Source organism: Streptopelia decaocto, assembly GCF_964273445.1.
Source record: "Streptopelia decaocto genome assembly, chromosome: 3".
In the NCBI taxonomy this organism is placed as follows: domain Eukaryota; kingdom Metazoa; phylum Chordata; class Aves; order Columbiformes; family Columbidae; genus Streptopelia; species Streptopelia decaocto.
In genome coordinates this window covers 721,324-743,109 of record NC_138656.1, presented here as the reverse complement: position 1 = coordinate 743,109, position 21,786 = coordinate 721,324, and the positions used below count along the sequence as shown (strand labels likewise).

The window sequence follows — 21,786 nt, the reverse complement described above, 5'->3', positions numbered from 1 at the left end:
TGTATTCTGCTGCCAGGATATTCCCTCCCTGCCCCGCTGGAGGACCTTCCCCTTCTCCAGACAATGAAGGGACCGACGCCAGCGGCTGGTGGAGCCAGGGAACGCAAAAGCCCCGTGGAGCCCGTCCCGAGCGCACCCCAGCCAGCTGGGCAGGAGGGGACAACCGGCCCCCTGGGTGGGCTGCCCCGGCCCTGCTCCCCTGCTCACCTGCAGCCAGGTGAGGCGGCTGGGAGCCCAGGGCTGGGCGGTGACCCCCCACCTCCCCTCCTGTGCCCAGAGCCAGCCCAAGGGTCACCAGCGGGGCCACAGACTCCCTGACACAGAACCCCAAATCTGCACGTGCAGTGGGAAGCAGGGCTGCAATGTGCCCGCAGCAGCACCAGGGCCCCTGGGTGGGGGGGCACAAATCCAGGGCAATTCCGCCCAGCCAAGTGCCCCCAGGATCCCACTGGGTACTCGTGGGCACCCACAGGTGCCACCTGAGGCTGGGGACGGCGGGAGAAGCGCCGGTGCTGAGCCAGACCCCGAGGGACGGAGGTCAGCGGCGTGTGCCCACAGCAGACACTTTTTATTAAGGTTTGTCATTATAAAAATAGATCGTAAAACGTCATGGCACATTTGTCCATTCCCAGTGCGGGGCAGAGGCCTCCATGGCACTGCTGTTGTGGGGCCAGCCAGAACCCCCCGAGGAAACGTGTCCCCCTGGGCTGGGACGGAGCCAGGGACACGCTGAGCAATGCCTGGGGACAGACACGAGCACCGCCCTGCATCCAGCCGTCATGGGGACACGGGAAGGAGAACAAAAAAATGAAAGCAAGGGAGAAATAAAAGGCAAAATAAAGAAGACTGAGTCTCTTCTGTCGCCCCTTCGGTGAAGTGTCCCTCTGAGCAGCGCAAGCGAACGTCCCAACCGCGCTCCGCTGCGCAGGGATTTGCCGTGGCGGGATGTCACCTCTCGCCACCCAGGCTCCCTCCTCATCCTCACAGACACCTGCTGTGGGTGGTGGCACTTCGGGTACAGTTTGGTGGCACGTTGGGCTTCGGGTACGGTTTGCAGGTGCTGTTTCCAAGAGTCACTGTCTCTGGCCGGCTGCTCGGTGGCTCTAGGACGAGGAGGCTGGGATAGAGAGTCCATGGATGGCGTTCAGAGGGTCTGGAGATTTCCCCACGGGGCTGCTGGGTTTTCTGTCCACCACTGCAAGAAGGGCATAAATAAAATGCAAACAAGAAGGCAGCAAACTGACGGACTTGCCACGTCGCTGCAGCCTGTCCCACGTTTGCACACACACGGACCCTCTCCCACCAGCCCCCCAAGAGAGCTCTGCCCCTCGGGGCCCCCTCCTGCCCGCCCCCAGCACAGCTGTCCCTGCGGAGAAACGGGGAGGAAAGGGGTGACAGGGACCGTGATGATACCACACACCCTCTGCCATTGCCGGGGACCTGGGGAGGTGACCCAGACCCGTCACAGCCACGCAGAGAACACGTCCCACGTAAAGCCTGGGGCTGGGTACTGAGTTTGTCTTTACTTCCTCCCTTCTCTCCTCCTCCTTCTGTCCCTTCCCCTCCCGTTTCCCGCTCTCCCCGCACCATGAGGACACCGGGGCCGCGGGGTCCGGGCAGCGGCGAGCGCGGCCACCCCGGGAGCGGAGCGGGGCCACCGGCCCCCCCGACGGGCCACCGGGCCCCGCGACGGGCGGCGTCCTGCTCTGCCAGCCGCCGCGCTGGATAACCCAATAGCTGGGTTGTCCCAGATAAGGAGCGGAACCAGAAAATCGATCGGAATTAAATTGAAAAGAATTTAAAATAAAAATAAAAATAAAAACAAAAACAAAATTAAAATAAAATAAAAATAAAAATAAAATAAAAAAATAAAATTAAAATAAAATTAAAATAGGAAAATCACACACAATGGAAAGAAAAAAAAAAAAAAAACGAACCAAGAAAATAATCCCACAAGGTTTAAAGACAGCCTGTGGGCCTTTCGGCAGAGACCGGAAAGCTTGAAGACGGGCTTGAACACCGGAAAGCCAGAAAATTCAGGCTTCAAGTCACTTAAAATGTGGGGGGAAAAATATATCGAAAAATAAACTCAGTACACGCAGGTCACCTTTCCTCCTTCGTTTTCTTTCCTTCTTTCTCCCTCTTTCCTTTTCTCTCTTTCCCTTTCCTTCTTTCCTCACTTTCTCACGCTCTATTTTTTTGTTTGAAATAATGCGTTTACAATGATGTGTTTTCACACATCGATACGGGCAAACCCTCATCCCCGGGCCGGCTGCTGCTGGAGCCGCGGCAGGTTGCCGTGCTTAGATTGGAACGGGAAAAGGTCGAAAACAACCAAAACCAACCAAACAAAAGCATTTTAGAAACTAAACCAACAAAAAAAATGGCCTAACAACTGCGAAACGAACTGCCCATGTGAACCAGAATAGAAACTCCAACACCACGAAAAAGGAGAAAGATAACGACGGGGGTTTTATATCCAGAGCAGACGAGCTGGGATTTTTAAAACGAAACCACCTACCGAGGAAACAACAGTTCCATCGACTAACTGATATAATTAACAATTAGCAGGAGGAAAAATAATTAACGGCCATTAACAGCCCGTAGTGTATACGTTGAAATCAAAGCCACGTGATTCTCACAGTTTGTCTTTAAATACTCCCCACGGCGGGCGATTTGCAATATTAATAATTCCTAGTCGGGAATTGTGCCTTTGGGCACTGTCTCAAGGCTCCCTATAAGATGGAAGTCGTTAGTGCCCTTGTTTTGTTTTAAATCGTTAACAATATCGGGAAGACCTGGCGAAAAAGCCGCAGGTTCTGCCCCGTCCCGCCGAACCCCGCAAATTCTGGCCGGAGAGACGAAAAGAGGGAGATTCACCCTAAATCTTCGCCCTTCCCTGGTGATTTGCAGCGCACACGAGTGAAAAACCACGCGAAAAATAAATGATTTCCAGTTTACGATGCCGAAGTGCTGGCGGAGGCCGAGCGGGAAGGCGCTGGGTGGGGGGCTGGACAGGGACCCATCGAATACTGCGGTGGGGGACACCGGGGGGGGCCCAGAGCCCTCATGGTGCGGAGGGAATATTCTGGCTAGTGAAAATATCTGTATTTTAAATATTGTCTGCCTGAAGGTGAGGGGACCAGCACCGAGTCCCGGGGGGTTCCCCTGCCGCTTGCCGCCTTGGGGAGTCTCCCAGCCGCCCCCCTGTGTGTCCCCCCCGCTCACCTTCCCTGCCGGGCTGCTTGAACGCCATCGCCGTGGCCAGGTCGCCGCCGTGCACCGTCACGCCGGGCCCGTGGTGGCCCAAGGGGCTGCCCTGGGGCTGCCAGGGGTGGCCCGGGGGGATGTAGCCGCCGGCCGCCCCCCCGTAGACGCCGTGCTGGTTGGAGGGGGGGTAGGCGCAGGTCGGGAGGAAGCTGCCCACCGAGGAGAGCGCCGGGGCGGGCTGGGGACAGGGACAAAGACACACGCAGGGTACGCGGGGAAGCACCGCTGTGCGGGGCGGGGGGCACCGAACTACAGCGAGGGGTCGGAACAACCCCCCTGGCTCTGGGGTCGCGGTTGTCCCCTCGGGGAAGTGGGGGTCCGGGTAGAGGGGGAATGGGAGCAACGGGAAATCGCCCTCCTGCCACCGCTTTTTCCCTCATGTCCCCCTCCTTTGTCCCCTCCTGCCCCCCCTTACCCCTTCCTGGCTCTCCCCTGCCCCCCCAACAGTTACCTGCGGGTATTTGATATCTCCTTCCATGGCAGCCTTGTCGATGCCGTTGACCGCCTGGGCCGGAGGAAAGGCCGTCCTGTTCACGCTGGGCCAGTCTTCCATTTTGGGGGGGTAGGTAGACCCCTCTGTGCCAGCCAGAGCCCCTGCGGAGCAGAACGCGGCGGCTCCCTCAGCGTTACGCCGCTCTCCCCCCCGGACCCGGACCTGGCCGCGGCCCGGCCCGAGCAGCTTTTGTCCCCGAAATTCGGTGTACCCTGGTTTGGTACCCCACCGAGGGAACAGGCCGTCGTGGTGCCCCCCAAACCCGGTCCCTGGGCCCGCCTCTCCGCAGCCCCCCCAATCATTTCCACACTCCCGAACATTTAGGACGCTCAATTTCTCTTCTGACGAAGGAGACTTATAAAAGTGACATCGGAATTTTAAAGATAAATGATTGCACGGAGGGAAATGCATGCGGTTCATTTACTCGGGTTTTTGGAAGGATAAAAGGACTCGCTCCCCCCTCGCGTCCCCCCGGAGCGGGCCGGAGTGCGCGGCCGGAGTGCGGGGCCGGAGTGCGGGGCCGGAGTGCGGGGCCGGAGTGCGGGGCCGGAGTGCGGGGCCGGGCGCTGCCCGCGCTTCCCTCGCCACAACGCGCTCCAGGGTTCCTCCTCCTCCGCTTGGTTTGTAAGAAAACCAGGGCGATTTCTCGGGGGGACCCCGGAGAGCGCCGTGACCGTTTTCCGAGGTGGCTTGCTCGCCTTCCTCTTTTTTATTTTGCCTCTTGCCTGGATTGTTTTCTCCCCTTTTTACCCCTCTTCAATTTTTTTGCTTCCTTTGCAAAGGGAAATTCAGGGCTCCGAATTTGCGGTCGGCAATCTATCATCCCTAGGAAAATATTTTCCACATTTTTCATAAAAAGTTCAAGATGTCTGAGCCTCGCTGTATCTGGCCGCAGCCGCCCCGTCCTGCCGGAGCGGGGTGCAGCGATCAAAAAAAATGAATTAAAAACCAATAATATTAATATTAAATAAATGGGTAGAGGGGGCGAAAGAGCTGCTGGTCGGGAAGGGTCGCTCCCTGCGCGGTACCCACCCGTCTGCTCCACGAAGGTGCGGATGCCCAGGATGTTGGTGACGGAGTGCGCCGAGGGCCAGGAGCGGGGCAGGCTGACGTGGGCGGCCGCCACGGGTCCCCCGGGGTGTCCCCCCATCTTGGCGGCCGGCGAGGCCATGGGGCTGGGGTAGGGGTACTGGTAGATGTGGTTGTAGGGCAAGGCGGGCTGGGGGGGCGGCTGCTTGCCGCCGTCGTAGGGGCCGGGCTGGGAGAGGCTGCCGATTTTGTTGCGCAGGATCCTGCTGATGGAGCTGACCGAGGGCACGTTGTACTTGTCGCACACGCCGTCCGCCAGCAGCCGGTCTCGGATCTCCCAGGCGAAGATGCCGGGGTCGCCCTGCTTGTAGTCTCGGATGTGCTTCACCACGTTGGGGGTGGTGACCCGCGGTTTGCTGCCGCCGATGGCCCCGGGCAGGATGGAGCCGGTCTCGTTGTAACGGGCCAGGATCTTGCTGACGCAGCCGTGCGAGACGCGGAGCTGGCGGCTGATGTCGCAGGGCCGGATGCCCAGCTGGGCCAGCTCCACGATCCGCAGCCGGATGGCGTTGGGCAGCGGCCGCCCGTTCACGAAGACGCCGCCCAGCTGGTTCACCTCCCCGTAGGTGTGCTCTGCAGCGGGCCGGCCCAGGAGCGCGTTACCGGCGGGCGGGAGGGACGGGGACCCGCCGCCGCGACACTCCTGACCCCCCGTGGGCTGCCCGGCCGGCGGCACCTCTGGGCGGCAAGCGGGAGTGGGACGGGGATACAGCGGGGAGGGGAAAGTAAAAAGGAAGGGAAGGGAAAAGGAGAGAAAGAAGGAAAGAAAAAAAAGGAAAGGAATGGAAAGGAAAGGAGACAAAGACCAAAATAATTAGGGGAAAAAACGAGAGAAACAACAAAGACTGAAGAAAGAATCGAAAGAAGAGAGCAGAGCGAAAGAGAAGGAAGGGACTGGGGAGGAAGCGGGGAGCCGAGAGCCTTCCCAGCCGGGCTGGTCGTGCCAGACCCCCGCCCGCCGGCCCCGGGCACCGTCGCTGCGGCTCCGCCGGTCGGCCCGGGCTGCGGCGCGGCCCGCCGGGCTGTGGCGGCGGCGGGCGGAGGTCCGGCCCGGTGTCCCCTTCCCCCCACCCCCTCCGCCAAGCGACCCCGCGGAGCCCGTCCCCGAGCCCTCCCCGCCGCCGCCCGCGCTTACCCATCGCCCGGCGCCGGGGGAGCGCCGCAGCCCCAGCCCCGGCCGCCGCCGGCCCGGCATAGAGGGCCCGGGGAGCGGCGGAGGGCGGGCCGGCTGGGCGGGAGCCGGCGGCGGGGGTGTCCTGGCGGCGCCGGGCCGGTTCCCCGCTCGCGGGGAGCCCCCGCCGCTACTTGGGATCAATTTGACGTGGGAAACACGTCAATCTCGGCCGTCACGGTGGAGGCGCCGCCGCGGGCCGCCCATTGGCTCCCGTGCCGTTCCTAAATGGCCGCGGAGAGGAGGGGACGAGGGGGGGACACGGCACCCTCCGCCCGCCCCCGCCGAGCCAGCGCCCCACCACGGCCGGGGCTGCCCGCACCATCCCCACGGGACACCCCCCGCACGCCCCCGGGCGTGTTTTAGGGCAGCAGAAAGGGGAAGCCGGCTCTACTGACCCCACGCCCCCCCACTCCTTGAGGTGGCAATGTCCCACCGGCCCCCTCCCCGTTTTCATTCCCACGCAAGACGCGGACACGCGGGCCGGAGCGCAGCACGGACACCTGCCCGGTCTCCAGCACCGACGGCCGCCGCGGGGCCGGGACCCACGGGCGGGGACAGGGCCAGGAGCTCCGAGGGAGCGACAGGGAGCTTGGGCTTTCGAGGGGAGCCGCCAGTGTGGCCCGGTGGAGAGAGGCCGCGCTCGGCAGCGGGGATCTGCTCCGGGCCGGGGCCAGACACCTTCCCGCCTGGCTCCCCCTAAAAACCTGCTAGGCAGAGAAATCCACCTTGTTCTTACCCAAACAATAACGCCCGAAAACAGCCTCGTAAAACGGGGATGAGGGAAGAGCCGAGCAGGTAGATATTTGTGGAATTTCGGTGGGGTTTTTTCCCCCCAAGAAAGGCAGATAGGATTATTCTGAGTGTTCCTCCAGAAACGACTGAAGGGGTGGAGGGAGAAGAGACGAAACCCGCTCTGCAGCCGGCCCCGGGCATCCCCTCCGCATCCTCATCGAAAACCCGCTCTTCCTTGGGTTTGAAACCTTGGTTGCCGGGGGGAGAGGCGGGCAGCGGCCCCGGGCAGCGCCGGGGGGGCAGCGCCCCCCGCCCCGAGCTCCGGCCTCCCACCGGCAGCGTGGGCAGCGGCGGGAGCTGCGGCAAACGGCGGCTGCGGCCCGGACACGGTGTCCGTGCGGGGAGGGGCACGGGGAGAAGCCCCCACGAAGTGTCCACCCGGCAGCCCCCTCCTATCCCCTCTCCCCCCCGAGATGTGGGGTTAAATCCCTGCGCGCCTGCCGGGGTCGGGGCAGGCGGTGCCGCCGAGCGCTGGAAACCGGTCGTCGGGAAAAGAGAGCGGATCGATTAAAAAGCAGCTGAGGCTCGCGAAGGGATGGGTGGCTCGTATTCACCTCCCCAACCCCCTGGACTCCCGGCTGCAGCCCCCGGGGGAGCCCCTTGGTGATGAGTTCGCCGTTCTCAGCCTCCGGCGGGAGCGGCCATCGAAAGGCGGCCGAGGAAACCAGCTGTCTTTCTCCCTTCTATGGTAACCCAACGCGATGATTTTTTCGGGGTGTGTGGGGCTCCCCTCCCGCCCTCAGAACGGCCAGTCTTTTTGTGTCCCTCAGCTGGGAAGCGCGGAGAAATCCGCCGGCTGCGGGCCCGGCCCCCCGGGGAGCGGGTCAGGGGCTGCCCCGGTGGTTTGTGCCTCCGCAGGCTTCGAACTGGAAAGAAAAAGAGTTTGGCATCGCTGGAGGGGTCGGGAGATGTGTCCGCGGGGCTGAGCATCTACCTTGTGCCGGCGGGAGAGGGTCCTCCCCGGGCAGGCCGGTGCGGGCGTGTGCGGTGAAACAGCGGGAGACAGGAGCAGAGAACCGGGAGGGAAAAGGAGAAAGAAAAGGAGACGGAGAAGGAGAGGGAAAAGGAGAAGGAAAGAAAGAGGGAAAAGGAGAAAGAGAGAGGGGAAAGGAAAAGGAAAGGAAGAAGAAAAGGAGAAGAAAATAAGTAAATGAAGAGGTATAAGGAGAAGAAAACGAAGAAGGGAAAAGAAAAATAAAGGAGAAGAAAACGAAAAGGAGGAAAAGAAGAATAAAGGAGATGAAAACAAATAAATTAAAAAAAAGTAGAAGAAAGAAAATAAGTAGAAAATGAAAAGGTAAAAGAAAAAATAAAAATGAAAAAATAATGAAGAATAAAAAAGAGATTAAAAGAATACAAAAGGGGAAAGAGAAAAAGAATGAAAGAAAAAATAAAAAGAAGGAAAAGAGCCGAAGGAAGGGCAGGGGCTGGGGGCCAGGCGCCGGGGTCCCGCTGCCCCGCTGCTGATGCCAACCTGGCCGCGCAGACGCGGATAAATCAATTAATAACCCACCGCAAATGCCCTCGGCGGCGCCCAGCGCCCTGCGGACGGGGGGGGCAGCGCCTGCGGGCTGCCCGGCACCCCCAACCCGCTGCACCCCGGGGCCCGGCCCTTCCCGCCTCCTCTCCCGACCCTGCTCCGAGATGGTTTTCATTTGCTTGACGGAAAGCTCGGGAAAAAAAACAAATATATCCACTTATTTTAACTATTTTCGCAAAAGCTGCTGGACTTTTGTGTTTATTTTTGTGGCAGACGCACGATTTGGCATCGTCAGTTTTGCTGAATAAAAATAGGTATCAGCAGTAAAGCAGATAGATACAGAAATACCAAGACACAGAAATACCAAGAATATGGCTCTACTGCAGCAGCTGGCAATTAGTATAATTAAAGGTAGGGGTTCCCGTGTGTTTCTCCTTTATTTATTCTATACTCATTAACGACGCCGTGGCTCTTAGTGGGGATATTTAGTTTAGTCACGGTTATGGAGCTCATTTTCTGTCACGATCAATCAAAATTGGAAAATCCTATTGCAGCGGGTTCCAAACGAGCGCCTTTCACAAAGGGCACGCTGCAAAGCATAATGTTTCCCCCTTGCAAAGTGGAGTGCAATATTATCTGGGTGCCCGTGCGTGTGCTTTTTGTGGCAGAAGGATCACCAAATTACTTCTGACAATTAGTTTTCTTGAGCATTTTGACACTGGCTAAATATAGAGAGCTGAACAATCGCGCTGTCATAACAAAAATGCTTTCTGTTTCATGGAGAAAAGGCTTTGAGGGTTCGAAAAATAAAATCATTCTTCAAAGCCTGACGTGCTGTCTGAGCCATTTTGTTTAATCATATATTTCAGTTTGGTAAAGGCCACAGGTTGAGTAATTAACAACAACTCGGTTTCATTTGTCAAAAGCAATTTAGCTGTTTAAAATATACTCCACCGCAAACCAGAAGGCTCCTCAATTCTACATGGAGAGAGGAAAAAAATACTAAAACCCTCTGATTTTTAGCTTTGGATTTTTTTTTTTCCCTAAAGACTAAATTTTTGATCAGAGATGCTCAATGTGAAAATTATAGTGGGATCCTGGATCCACAACAAATTCTGTCTACTTCTTGTTGACCTGAGGAAGACAGAGATCATTTTAAATCATTGCCATCGCTGGAATAAATAGAAGTGGATACTTTCTGCCTTTCTTTTTACTAGCAATATCATTATTTTCTTCTTCTTTTCTACCTGTAAGCCATTTCAGGTCACTTGTGTGGATCTGCAGTCTCTTGTAATGCCCTGAGAAGCACGCAGGCAGCGGGAGGGATTTTGGCCGGGGTCTGCGTCTCCCACCTCCCGCCAGCTGTGGAGGTGCACAGCTGAGCCCACTGCCTCGGCTCACCAGGTACTGAAATGTTAAGAATAAAAAGCAATTCTATAACAGCATTAAAGGACTCTGGATGCTGACACGCTGTCTGGCTGGAGGGGAGCGGAGGCAGCGGGACGGGAGCGCCTGCTCCAGCTGTGCCTCCAAGGAGGGGCGAACGCAAGACTCTTCCTCGCGAAGGCTCTAAGGCTGCGCAGAGACATCTGCCAGGCGTATGCGAGGGGCTGCCTGGCAGGGACGGCTCCATTCGGCATTGAAATTCAGCCAGGCTGCCTGCGGATGGAGCGGCCGGCCTGTCCCGCTGCTGGCGGCAGGGAGGGGGCTGCAGCGGCGGGGGGCTCTGCGGACGGGGACAAAGCACCGCGGCAGCACAGCCCGCCGGTGGAGTTCGGGGAGGATGGAAGCGTGCACCCGCCCTTTAAAAAGCAGGTATGGAACCCTCATTCTGCACAGGGCAGCACTGCTCTCCCCACACTCCCGCTGAGTCTCGCACTGCTGGACGCAGCACCGTGGACTTGATCCCCAGGGTCACTCCCCTGGCGTCAGGGGCAAAAACCCACAGACCAGCAGCTGAGCGTCTCCTTTGCTGGCTTTGCGAGGGCTCACATTCAAACCACCGTGGAAACCGCGCTCTGGTGTGTAACGTCGCTGCACAGGCTCGGGGCAGGTGCCGCAGCTGCTTGCAGGTGACAAGTTTGTCCCCAGGGTATGTGGCAGCACCTGTCCTGCCTCCCTGGGTGGGAGCTGTGGTGCTGTGAGAGGCGACCAGCACCTTTTAAGGTGAAGTCCCTGTCTCACCAGCTGCCCTTGAGACCACTGGACTCAGCATCCATCTCTCTGTTCACTTTGGTGATTATTTCATTGCTCCTACGGTGCACTGAAAGAGAAACAAAAAAAAAAACCAAATATTTTCCTTTAGTTTAAGGTCTTGCTTAATGTTAAGCCCATATGGAAGCCTTTGCCTGAGTGTAAATCTTCACAAGATCAGCTTATTAGCTTGTGCCCAACTTTGCAAACAAACGCCGCACATGCTCACCGACAGAAGGGATGAAGGGCTGCTAAACCAATCCCTTTGTTTTCCTACCAAAATGGTTTTCTCGTGACCATAATGAAGTGGGAAGGCCGCACACTTGGCAGAGGAATAGATGTTAAGCTGCGCCGGTGGAAAAACACATCGCACAGGCTGAAATAGCGCCGGGTCAGCTTGTTGCCTTTGGCACCGCGCGTGCGGAGAGCGACGAACGGCACGCTGAGCGGCACGCACGTGGCCCCGGGGGAAGAGCGGGGAACCTCCTCCTTCTGGAAAGTATTTGGGATGACATTCGGATACCTTTACTCACGCTTTAGTTAGCCAGGCTTTACAGCACGGGTCCATAGGGCACACCACCCCCAGCTCTTGGAGATGGGCCTCCAGCGGTTTTGTGTAGGATCTTCTCATCCCCACGGAACCCCGGAGAAGGACCGTGGGGGAAAAGAAGAGGGGACGTACATCAGGGTGATCTGAGCCAACGGTTTGGAAGAAAGGTGGGACCAATTATCCATCCGGATCTTACAGAGGAATAACCGGCTGCAAAGACGGGAGTCACAGGCAAAAAAGGCGCCTTCCCCGCCCCTTTGCCTCACACATTTTGCCCAAGGTCTGGCGTTAGGGGTGGCGGAGGGTGCGACAGCTTGAATTGTATGGCACTGGGCTGTGACTATAACGTACCTTCCGCAGCTCTTCCCAAGGGCGCCGTGCGGGGAAGGGGCTCCATGTGCCGCCCAGCAGCCGAGGCTGCGTTCCACGGTGCTGTCCCAAAGCGTTTCACAGAGTTCAGAGCCATTTAGTGGCAGGTAAACTCTTTTCAGGGATCATTTGACGGCAGAAACTTGTATCAATACGAAAATGCGCCAGAGAAGTAGGGTAAGAGAGAGGCGAGCAGCAGAGAACATTATAACCATCATAAAAACTGTGAATAATCATCGCAAATCTCTGTTTATTCCTCCCCGCATGCAGCACGGGGGATATAAAATGGGATTTACAGCAGGCAGAGCTGTGAAGAGCTGCCTTGTCCCTTCCAGCCGGCTCCTTCGGCCCTGACGCCCCTCTCGGGGATGCTCTGGTAACGCTCCCTCTGCTTCTCACAGCGGCTGCTTCCACAGGGCCCCAAAAATCAAAGACAAGGGGGAAAATACCTTGTCTTCAGCGCCCTGGAACCTGGGCCGGCCGCTCGCCCCACGGAACCGCAGGCTGATGTATCCACAGTCCCGCTGTCCCCCGAACCTACAGGGCTGGCAAGGAATCATGGAAATAAACCAAAAATATAGCTGGTTATGCCCCTATAAATTGCTTTAATTGAAGTTTTTCCCCAGGGGAAAAAAAGCCCTTTGAGCACGATGTTGTAGGGTTTTATTTCTTGCAGGGCTGTGGGATTTGAGTAGAAATGTTTTGAGATGCAGAAGATGGTTTTCTCGCTGTGTTGTTTTGACAGATAAGAGAAAATGACTAGTCCTGTATGACTGGAAAAGTTTTATTTTCATTTCGGGGAAAAGCCAAAATATTTTCTGCTCTCTCTGGTTTATGTTTTATGGGGAGCGCTTTGTTCGTCTGCTTTGAAAGGAGCAAAGAACATTCCTAGCTTGTTTCATTTCAAATATACCCTGGAAAACAGACACAACATTTTGCAATCAGCCACATTCGTGGCACCAGCCTGCAGCTGCGAGGGCATATGGAACGGGGAATAGCTGCTGAATAACGGGACCGTGTTTCTGCAGCCACTTCAGCAAACCAGGACCCCACTTGCAGTTGTGCCCCAAGTCCTCCCATCCCCTCCTGGCCCCTCGTCATCCGGCTGGTTTCACTGGGATACAGTTAATACGGATGTCATTTGGAAACAGATGTGTCAGGCTGGTTGCAGCAAGACAGATAGAAGGTGCACAGCCCCCTGTCCCAAGAAACGGGCATAAAAGACCTTTACTTGCGCCATACCCTCCCAAGCAAGCTACGGAATAGAGACTTACGTTGTTTGTTTGTTTGATTCATTGATTTGATTTTTGCATAACCTACTTAAATTTGTCTAATCCTCTGAGCACTGGAGCTGATTTGGACTTACAGTCATTTAATGGTGCGGGAAGGCCGGCACGTTCCAGGGCGCTCGTGCGGACTTGGCAGCTCCTCCTTTTTGTGGAACCCGCACCCACGATATCCACCGCGAAGGTTCTGAACACCCAATCAACCCTGCTGTCTGTCACAGGGATGCTGCTGCTGCTGTTTTGTGGTGGCTTTCCTGGCGCGCCGGTGGCGGGAGGGAGCGCTGAGCATTGGGATGGGAACATCTGCATCGTCGGGATGGGACCGCGGGCTGCGAACAGAGCGGCTCCTTCTTAGAATCCCAGCTCGCAGTCAAACGCTGCTCCTGGAGGGAGAACGTACAGGTTATTTGAGTTATTGTGTGTTATCGGACACACGCAATGCCAGCAGCAACAGCAGCGTAGCCATTGCTGTTCCCCAGCCCGACCTGAGCAGCTCTGCTCTCCCTGTTCTGATTTATTTGTGCAGCACATACTGTCCCATCTTCTGCTTTAAACCTTATTCCCCTCAGCCTTTGTTCGTTCCTCCATCTCCAAAAAGGATTCAGGAATCCCAGGAAACTGAGCATTTCCATGGCTGGGTTCCCCCTCGTCCCAGGAGCACTCAAGCAGGATCCTCGTGGACAAGCAGGGCCACTAATTCAGATAAGACATGAATGAAACAATGTAAGGAGAAAATGTAAGCACAATTTGTAGAGGCTGCACAGAAACAATGCTTCCTGCTATTAATTCAAAGGCACCAACAGTCGAGTGCTTTCAGGGCACAGTATCTATTCTGTTTTCCATTTATATTCTCGAATTGTGGTAGATGTCAGGAGAATTTAATACACATGATGTAGGCATATGAATAAGCTGGATCCTTTTCTGGGAACAAGTATTCATAAGTCTCCATGTGGTTCCGCATCTACAAAGACGCGGGTATTTATTTCACGAGATCTGGACTCCATTTCAGGCAAGAAAAATCCCACTAAAGCCAATGGGGAATCTTTCTGTTCACGTCAATGGATCTCAGAGTCTCGATTCAGGAATGCACTTAAAACACATGCTTAACTGTAAAGCCAGGCTTAAGTCTCGCTGAAGTCCATTAGATGTAAGCATATGCTTTTGCTGAAAGATGAGGAATTTAAAGCAGCGTTTATGCGCTTACCTGAATGGGAGCTTGGCTGGCGCTCCCAGCAGAACGGAGCTGAGCCTCGTAAAAGAAAAACGGCAGAAACAGCACACGTGAGGTTCTGCGGGTCTGGCTCGTCGGTCCACATCATCCAGCCAGCACGTGGGGAACGGCTCTTTCTCAGATGGAGACAGGGTGCGACAGGCGCTTGCATCTGCTCCCATCGCCCCAAATTCTCTGGGTAACCCAATCCGAGCGGCCAGTGACGAGCTGCCAGCTGAGCAGCCCCATGCGCTCCCACCACAGCCCCCACTGCCACGCTCTCACCTTCACCGCTTGTCCGTGCTTTTCCACCAGAAAAGCCCCAGCAGGTGCTGCACCCCCGCCTTGGGTAAGAATTTGCACCAAGTCATTGCCCCCACACACACAATATGATTTTGGGTGAGCAAGTCCCCTCTGTGCATCCCCGCTTGGGTCCGAGCCGCTGCCAGCCAGCTGCAGAGAAAAGGTGCAACATCGGGAGCAAAAACCATCGGCAGGTTAAAAATGGAGCGTCCAGCTCAGACAGGGAGAGGAGGGGGTTCCCTGGGGGATGCAGGGGGGGCGAGGGACCGGGTGATCCTCCGGGAGAGGGACATCACCTTCCCCACCTCTGCCCAGGGGTTGTTTCCCTCGCCCAAGCCCTGGCTCTGGCTTTTAGCAGCCCCCGGCCGGACCAGTGACCTGCTCCGGGCTCCGGGACTCACCATCTGCCGCCATTAATTTCCTCAGGATTAAGTTCCTCTGATTTAAAACAACAGATAATGGCTAATAAGGGGAAACATCCCTATCATAAACACTGCTTTGGCATTTACCATTTGAAATAATTTATATTCTCTGGTCTAGTGGGTTTGTATCACCAGACTTAATGACTGTTTCTGTTTAATTTTCAGATGCTTAATTGCAGTAGAACACTTCAACACCATTAAATTAAAACAAGCTACCAGCTTTTCCTTGCCTATGCTGCTGGCCTGGCTCCAAGTGACATTTAAAGCGATCTCAGATGTTTTATTCCTGCCACACAGGCTGCTCGTGTACCAACAAAAAGTGTGTGCGCATCGGGGCGGGGGGTGCGCAGCCACCAGCATGGGAGCCCCAAAACAGCTCCCAGGCAGAGGAGAGTGGGGATGAGGCTTGGTAGCCACAACTGCTTTCCCTTCTCCAGAGTGCATCCACATTACCCAGCCGTGCCGATGGTCAAGCTGCCGCCGGGACAAGGATTTTGGGGACAAAGGACCCCGAAATGGGAGCAGAGCCTGGAGAGGAGCCGCCAGCCCCCAGCCCTGGCGGACCCCGCTCAGCCCAACAGCAGCTCTGCTGGAAAAGGTTCTGTTCAGGGCAATTTATCTCAGGCAATTTCACATCTTCGAGCAAATTTTCCAATGTGGAAGTACTTTGGGTTTCAGGTACCTATTAAAAAGGAGTAAGAGGAAATGGAGTTCCTCTATAAGTTAATATTCTTTGGTAATGGATGTTTAGAGTTAGTATGTGTCTTTACAACATCATTCATAGGGGCATTGTTTGCTTCTGACAGTTTTTCTTTCAAGATTAATGTGCTTATGAAAACCTTGTGCACCGCTCTATGAGGCAAGCTGGAAATCCATCAGCAATACCATCGCCATGACACAATGCTGGGAGAGCAAAGCAAATGACAAACAGAATCTGGTTTTGCAGAGACCAGTGTGTGTTGAGGAGAAATGATCTGAGGCAAAAGCTGGCCCGGCGCCAGCCACCCTTCCTGTGCTGCTGCTGGCACTACCAGCGCACGGGGAGACAGGAGAAATACATACATGCGACGGACTGAAAGAAAACAAGATTAATTGCGGGCGAAAAGAAAAACCCAACAGCTCAGACCTGCGAGTGTTTGGTCTCTTCTCAGCAAACAGGCGTATGGAAAATTCACATAAAGTTTAAAGACTATTTCAGCCAAACATGCTCGTTATACATATAAATAATTTCATCAGAGATCAGCGGAAACAATGCAATTAGAGGCGAGTTGCGTTTAGCACGTTGGGACCGCATCCAGTTGACGTGCATCCTTGCAAAAATTCAAACATCATGGACCAGACCCCTCAGCTTTTCTCAACTGCCAAAGCGGTGTTGACTTTGTTTTTTACAAATGGGTTTTTTGCCTGTTTGCTCTCCCGGCCCTGATGAGATGAGACAAGGCTCTGGCCCCGCTGCTGCAGGACGCAAAGCAGGCTGGAGCACGGGCACGCGGGGTTAAGTGCCACTGGCTGCAGCGGGATGCAGGGGAGCCCAGAGCCTCACAGGAGGTACGAAACCATCGCTGCGGAAAATTGGGTGAAAACAGGTGACATTTGGAGGAAAAAGAAAGTGAAATGTTGCTCTTACCTGGGGAAAGGTGGCCTTGTGTTCACACCTGTGTCCTCGACAGGACAGGAGGAGACAGTCCATGTCCCACACAACCCGGGGGCTGCATGAAGGGAGCATCCTCTGCTCGCCTCGCTCAGGGCTGGGAGACACCAAAAAAGCCTTGAAACAACGTTTGTGCTGGGTTACCTGGTCCCAGCACTGAGATAAATGTAGGACCAGCCTGGATTCAGCCTCTCGCGCTCCTGTTTTGATCTTTATCTCAAGAGGAGACACCATGCTCTATTTTTCTATTGCACCTATCTGAAAAACAACACTTAAAATTAATTGAATTCTCCTGGGTACATTAGCAGAGCAACGAGTGAAGACAGGAGGCACCGACCTAGTCCTGCACAGCTCCTCATGGAGAATCTGCTTTCCTGATTGAAACTGGTGGCTCTGTATTTGGTAAAGCCTCTGATAAACCCCAAAGTGGTTCATTTTCCTCCAAGGTTACAATAATAGCCACTCTTACAGAAAACCCAAAGGAGGAAACCAGCTGAGATCACCATCTCAAAGCCTGAGTGGCTCTTTCAGCTTTCCAAGGGAAGGAGGCTGGCAGAGGCTGGACAGGATCCTTCCATCCATCCTTCCATCCATCCTTCCATCCATCTTTTTGACCCATATTGGAAAAAAAAAAAAAAAAAGAGAGACAAGAGGGAAAAGCCCTTTTCCACCAGCCCACTTCATTTACTTAGTTTCCTGTGGTCAGTTGTGCCTGGCAGCACCAACACTCTTGTTTCTTACTTGGGACACCTGAGTCCCCAAATACAACTTGGTGAAGCCGCAATGCCCATTTTCCCAGGCAGGGTTCCAGGGTGAGCGCTCTGGTTTCTGCTCTTCACCCCCTGCTCCGTCACGTCTCACCATCACCATCATCACCGTGGGATGGATGTTTGCCAAGCTGGACCGGCCGAGGCATGGGGAGCAGGGAGCCACCACGTCCACACCTCCAGCTCCTGCCAAAAACCAAGCAAACACCTGTTTGATAGGAAGGAGTCTCCTGAAGGTGATATCTTTCACCTCTTTGTGACTTCTTCCACAAACACGGCGTCCTTCAACACCTTTTTGTTGACAAAAATCTCTGTCAATACAGCCTGAACTTCAAACTTGATACCATCTCTGCACCGAGAGGAACCGGTTGCGCCAGAAACGCTGTTGTAAGAGACGTTGGTGTGGAAATCCTGGCGCTGGGCTTGCCCTTCGCTTTGTGGAAGGACATTTCTCACCGCGTACCCGTGCAGATCCACCCAGCCTGGGCACAGGGGGGACAAGAAAGAGGCAGGTGACGGTGAGCAGCTCCGTGAGGGTATTTCCAAGGTGAAATGCCTTTAAAGTTCCAGAGCACAGAGAATAAATGATGGCTTTGGAGGTGCTATGGCTGCAGAGGTGCTTTGGAGGGCCCTGAGACAGATGGTCAACCCAGCGGCACCTGCAGCCTTCCTTACAAAAAGCAGAAGCCAGCAAGCGGGTTCAAATGGGGGTGACAGAAAACTTGTCCAGGGAAGAGCAAACTTCAGGGCACCAAGCATCACAATACGCTGGAAAACAGGCTCTAACATGCTGCTTGCGGAAAAGTCCACATGAGCAGTAAAAAAATGCTAGTTTCTTTAAGCCCCCACTCACTCAAAAAGAAGTATATCTATTTACATTAAAGCTCTTTCCTTTTTGGCAATGTTACTGGATCTGAGGGGAAATGAAAAAGCAGAGATGAAGGAGGTACCTTATCTTATCAGCCATCATTTCTAGAAACGCAAAGGTCTGAAATTTGAAAATGGAGATAAAGTTCAGCAGGATTTCTCTGGCAAAACTTGAGAAGCATTCATGGATTGTCAGCACTGCCTCCCACATGTGCATTTTCAGCAAAGCTTTACATTTTTAAAATAAGGGCAGGGGGAGGGAAGTAACTTTCCTCAAAACCAGAATTTCTCAGATGAAATAAAGCTTGGAGTTGGCGTGGGGTTCTGTTTGTTTGTTTGGAGGGTGTGTGGGCTGGTTGCCAGGCTGGCTTTGCACACACACCTCCGGAGCAGGTCAGGGAGCGCCGAAAGTGTTCTGAACCGGGAAAAACTGGGAAAAAATGGGGGAAAATAAGGCCGGAGTGGGCGGAGGGGCCGGGGCTCCCTCTAGTGCCGCTGCCGCGCCGTGCGGGCGCGCTGGGTACCAGGGATGCTCTGCGCCGGCATCCTGGAGCAGGAACACTTTCGGGGCGGGGACAGCGAGCAGAGTGCACCCCGAGGTGCGTGCAGGTACAATTGCTGCTCCTGGCTGGTCACCTGCTCACGGCCACCCCTCAAAACTCCGCTTCATTGACCCATTTGCAACCTGGTGCAACAAAAGCACCGGGAGCAGAGCCTGTGGGGCAGCCAGGGCCTCCTCCACCTCCTCCCCACCACCCCAGAGAAGCGATGGGCAACAAGGCCCTTACCCAGGACATGCTCCCTGCCATGACCTTTCTGGGGCGATTCCAATAAAGTGTTAGAAGCCATAGGAAATGAGAGGTCCAAGCTCCGGTTTACATACCTTATTATACACCGGTGTTCTTGCCAACACACACAGAAGTGCTGCGTATCAAATATTTGCCCAGGGAATCCGATTCAGTTCACCTGCAAGGAGGAACTGAAATAAATGCGAGGGGCTCACATGAGCTGTTGATACGAACCGCAATCAACGCCGGCGCCAAGACGAACCCAGCTCTGCTGATTTACCCCTGCAAGACTCCAACCCAGCACCCAGCAAGATCTGAGGGGGCTGCTTTGCCCCACTCCACACGCAGCCCCATCAATGTCCCATCCAAGGGAGGGTCTTACAGCCACCAAGACCATCCCCTTGGGGTAAGGGCTGGTGTCAGGCACTAGAGCATGAGCCCTCCAGCGTGTGTCCAGCAGCTCAGAGACCCCCCCCTAGATCCTGAATCTCCTTCCCAGCAAGCAGCAGCCCCGGCCCCCCATCACCTGGGTGATGCTCACATCTCAAGAGCCCCCAAAAGCCCCCGGAGCACGCGGAGCTGCCTCCTTACAGAGTCAGCATCCCTGTGCAGAGGAGCCGAGATAAGCACAAACATGTGTGACGGGGGGGAAAAACCACAGGAGAGGGACGCTGAGGTCCCCCCACACCATGGGGTGGGGAAGGTGGGTGTCCCCGTGGGACCCAGGCCCTGCGAGGCGGTTTCACTGGTCAGCAATGCGGCGGCAGCACCGTGCAGCTTCACAGCGTGCCGGGAGATGGCAACCGTCATCTTCCTCTCCCTGCGCACAGCGAGCCAGCCGCGGGCCTGCTACCCAGACACACCGGGAATAAAGCCATTAAACTCAACAGCCACGCTGATAAGTCCTGCACGGGGAAACGCCGCTCAAACATTTTTAAATGAATGGGGATTTATTTTTGTATTTAAAGCAATAAGGTGTATTTGCCCTGCGGCACATTATCTCCCTCTATATTCTCAAATAAACTACAGAAAATTAGAGTGTCTCTGTTATCTGTTTGCTATCTGCGGTAGGATTAGAGGCGTCGTGAACTAAGCTTTGAATCAACAATGTTTTATTGGTTCATGTCACCGAAGGCTGGTTACGGCCGAGTTAAATAAGACATCAAGCCACCCTCCCTCTCTCCCTCCCGCCTGCAGCCCCGGCTGCGGCACCGCGGATGCTTCACGGGGAGCCACGGCTCCACTTTTTGGGGAAAGGAGGGGACGAAGGGGGTTGCATTGGGATTTCCACCATTCCCTCCTTTCCACAGGGACCGAACGAGCAGACCGAATGCTTCCCCTCCTGGGAAAGGAGAAGAGAAGATGGCCAGCTTGCAAATGCCATGGCTGGGCTGAGAAAGCTTTAGTTTTATAGCTGCTTCACTGTCATGTTTCTAGGAATAGACTTAAATAATGAAAAAGCAACCTGGGAACTTTTACTTGGACTTTCAGAGGTTCCCCTGTCACCCCGGGTCCCTTTCACCTCCGAGAGCCGGGGGAGAGGGACACGGTACAGAGACAAACACCCCAACCACAGCGAAACCGCAAAGGGACAGGGCTCCAGGTAACAAACTCAGCTTTAAAACACTATCTCTTACCACCCAGGAACAAGGAGATGGTCCCAAAAGGACAGGCAGGGCTGAGGCCAGGATGATCATCTCCATCACCTCGTGGTCCAGGAGCAGGGGAGTGATGAGGCGCCGTGTTTGTTTTCTCCATCCCCGTCTGAGCAGCTTGGCTGTGCAGCCCATACCCCGCTCCCCCAGGTTCCCAAGCAGAAAAGAAATGTGGAGATTTGATGGAACTATTTTAATCTCCAGTCATTGAGTTGACTTCTCTTCCAGAACGAGAGATGAACAAAAAGCCTCTTAACAGGGGAAAAAAATGGCAAATAAGCTGGCTGCCATAGATTTTCCAGAATCATAAATCAAAAGCACAAACTTTTAAAAAAGGAGCCAAGATCCCTACAAGGGAGCCCCAAATCGCACCCCTCACAGCCCTTAGCTGGACTGCCGCATGATGCTGGTTACTGTGATGCTCTAAAGCAAATCCAGTTTACAGGTCCAATGGCCACAGCCCACCCCTGCGCTCCAGGAGAGAACCCGGTGAGGGGTTTGGCACCAGTTTTACTTTCCAGCTCCATTTCTCCTGGTGACTCCCAGAGCTGGTGGCTGTGGCACAGCAGGAAAAGGGACCAAGGACATTTGGGAAAGGAAAATGGATGGACCACGACAAAAAGAAGGCAAAGAGGGGCCAGAACATCTCCCTCCCAGCAAAACCAGACTCACCGTGGTCGCACATATCAGTGACATTGTCCTTACGAGGGTGATGAGGGCAAGGGTGATGCTCATTCCCAAAAACCTGCTCCCAGACGCGTTGGTGTGGTTCTCCTTTCCTCCTTCCTACTCACGGTTTTTCCATGTAATTGTACAAATGTTCCACGAGCCCATAATCCACCTGGAGAACAAATCAACGGAGCGGTGACGGTGCCGCACAAGGAGCGCAGTGTTACTCAGGTACGTGCGCTGCACCAGACACGGCCGTGAGCTTCACTTCGCATTAAATAACCTTTGGTTCCGTGGGTATAAGAAATGCGGTCAGGCTGTTTCCTCAATAAGATGTCCTTACTTAGTTTTTCTATTACTGCTATCAGAGAGGATCAAAACAGACAGATGCATTTACTGTTTTCCATCAAAAGATAATAAAAAGAAACAGTTTATAAAATCAGATTATATGAAAAATTGCCTAATGATTATAATTTCTAAACCCACTGCTGAATAATGATGTATTCAAGAGTTGTCATCGAATGATGAAAGAAAACTAATATGAAAGATTTTCTCTATGAAGAATGACTACAGATGAATTGCACAGAGATACAATCCTCTGATAAAGGACAATAAGAGCCTCGAGAACACTTAATAATAGACTACTCAGGATGAATTGAGTATTGCAATAAAAGCCCATAAATTAAAAAGTTTCAAAATGATTTCTGATAAAAGACATGCCAAGGTGAAATAGAAAAAAAAACCCACACCTTGAAATC

At 54.5% G+C, this 21,786-nt stretch overlaps 1 protein-coding gene across 1 annotated transcript; it reads right to left on the bottom strand.

Moving 5' to 3' along the window:
- Positions 1-1,103: 1,103 nt before the first annotated feature.
- Positions 1,104-11,507, bottom strand: PAX1 (paired box 1; the record flags this gene model as incomplete). Its single annotated transcript, XM_082048109.1, has 5 exons — positions 1,104-1,195; positions 3,229-3,448; positions 3,722-3,864; positions 4,796-5,530; positions 11,393-11,507. The coding sequence occupies 5 exons, from the start codon at positions 11,505-11,507 to the stop codon at positions 1,104-1,106; spliced, it is 1,305 nt and encodes a 434-aa protein (XP_081904235.1).
- Positions 11,508-21,786: the final 10,279 nt, after the last annotated feature.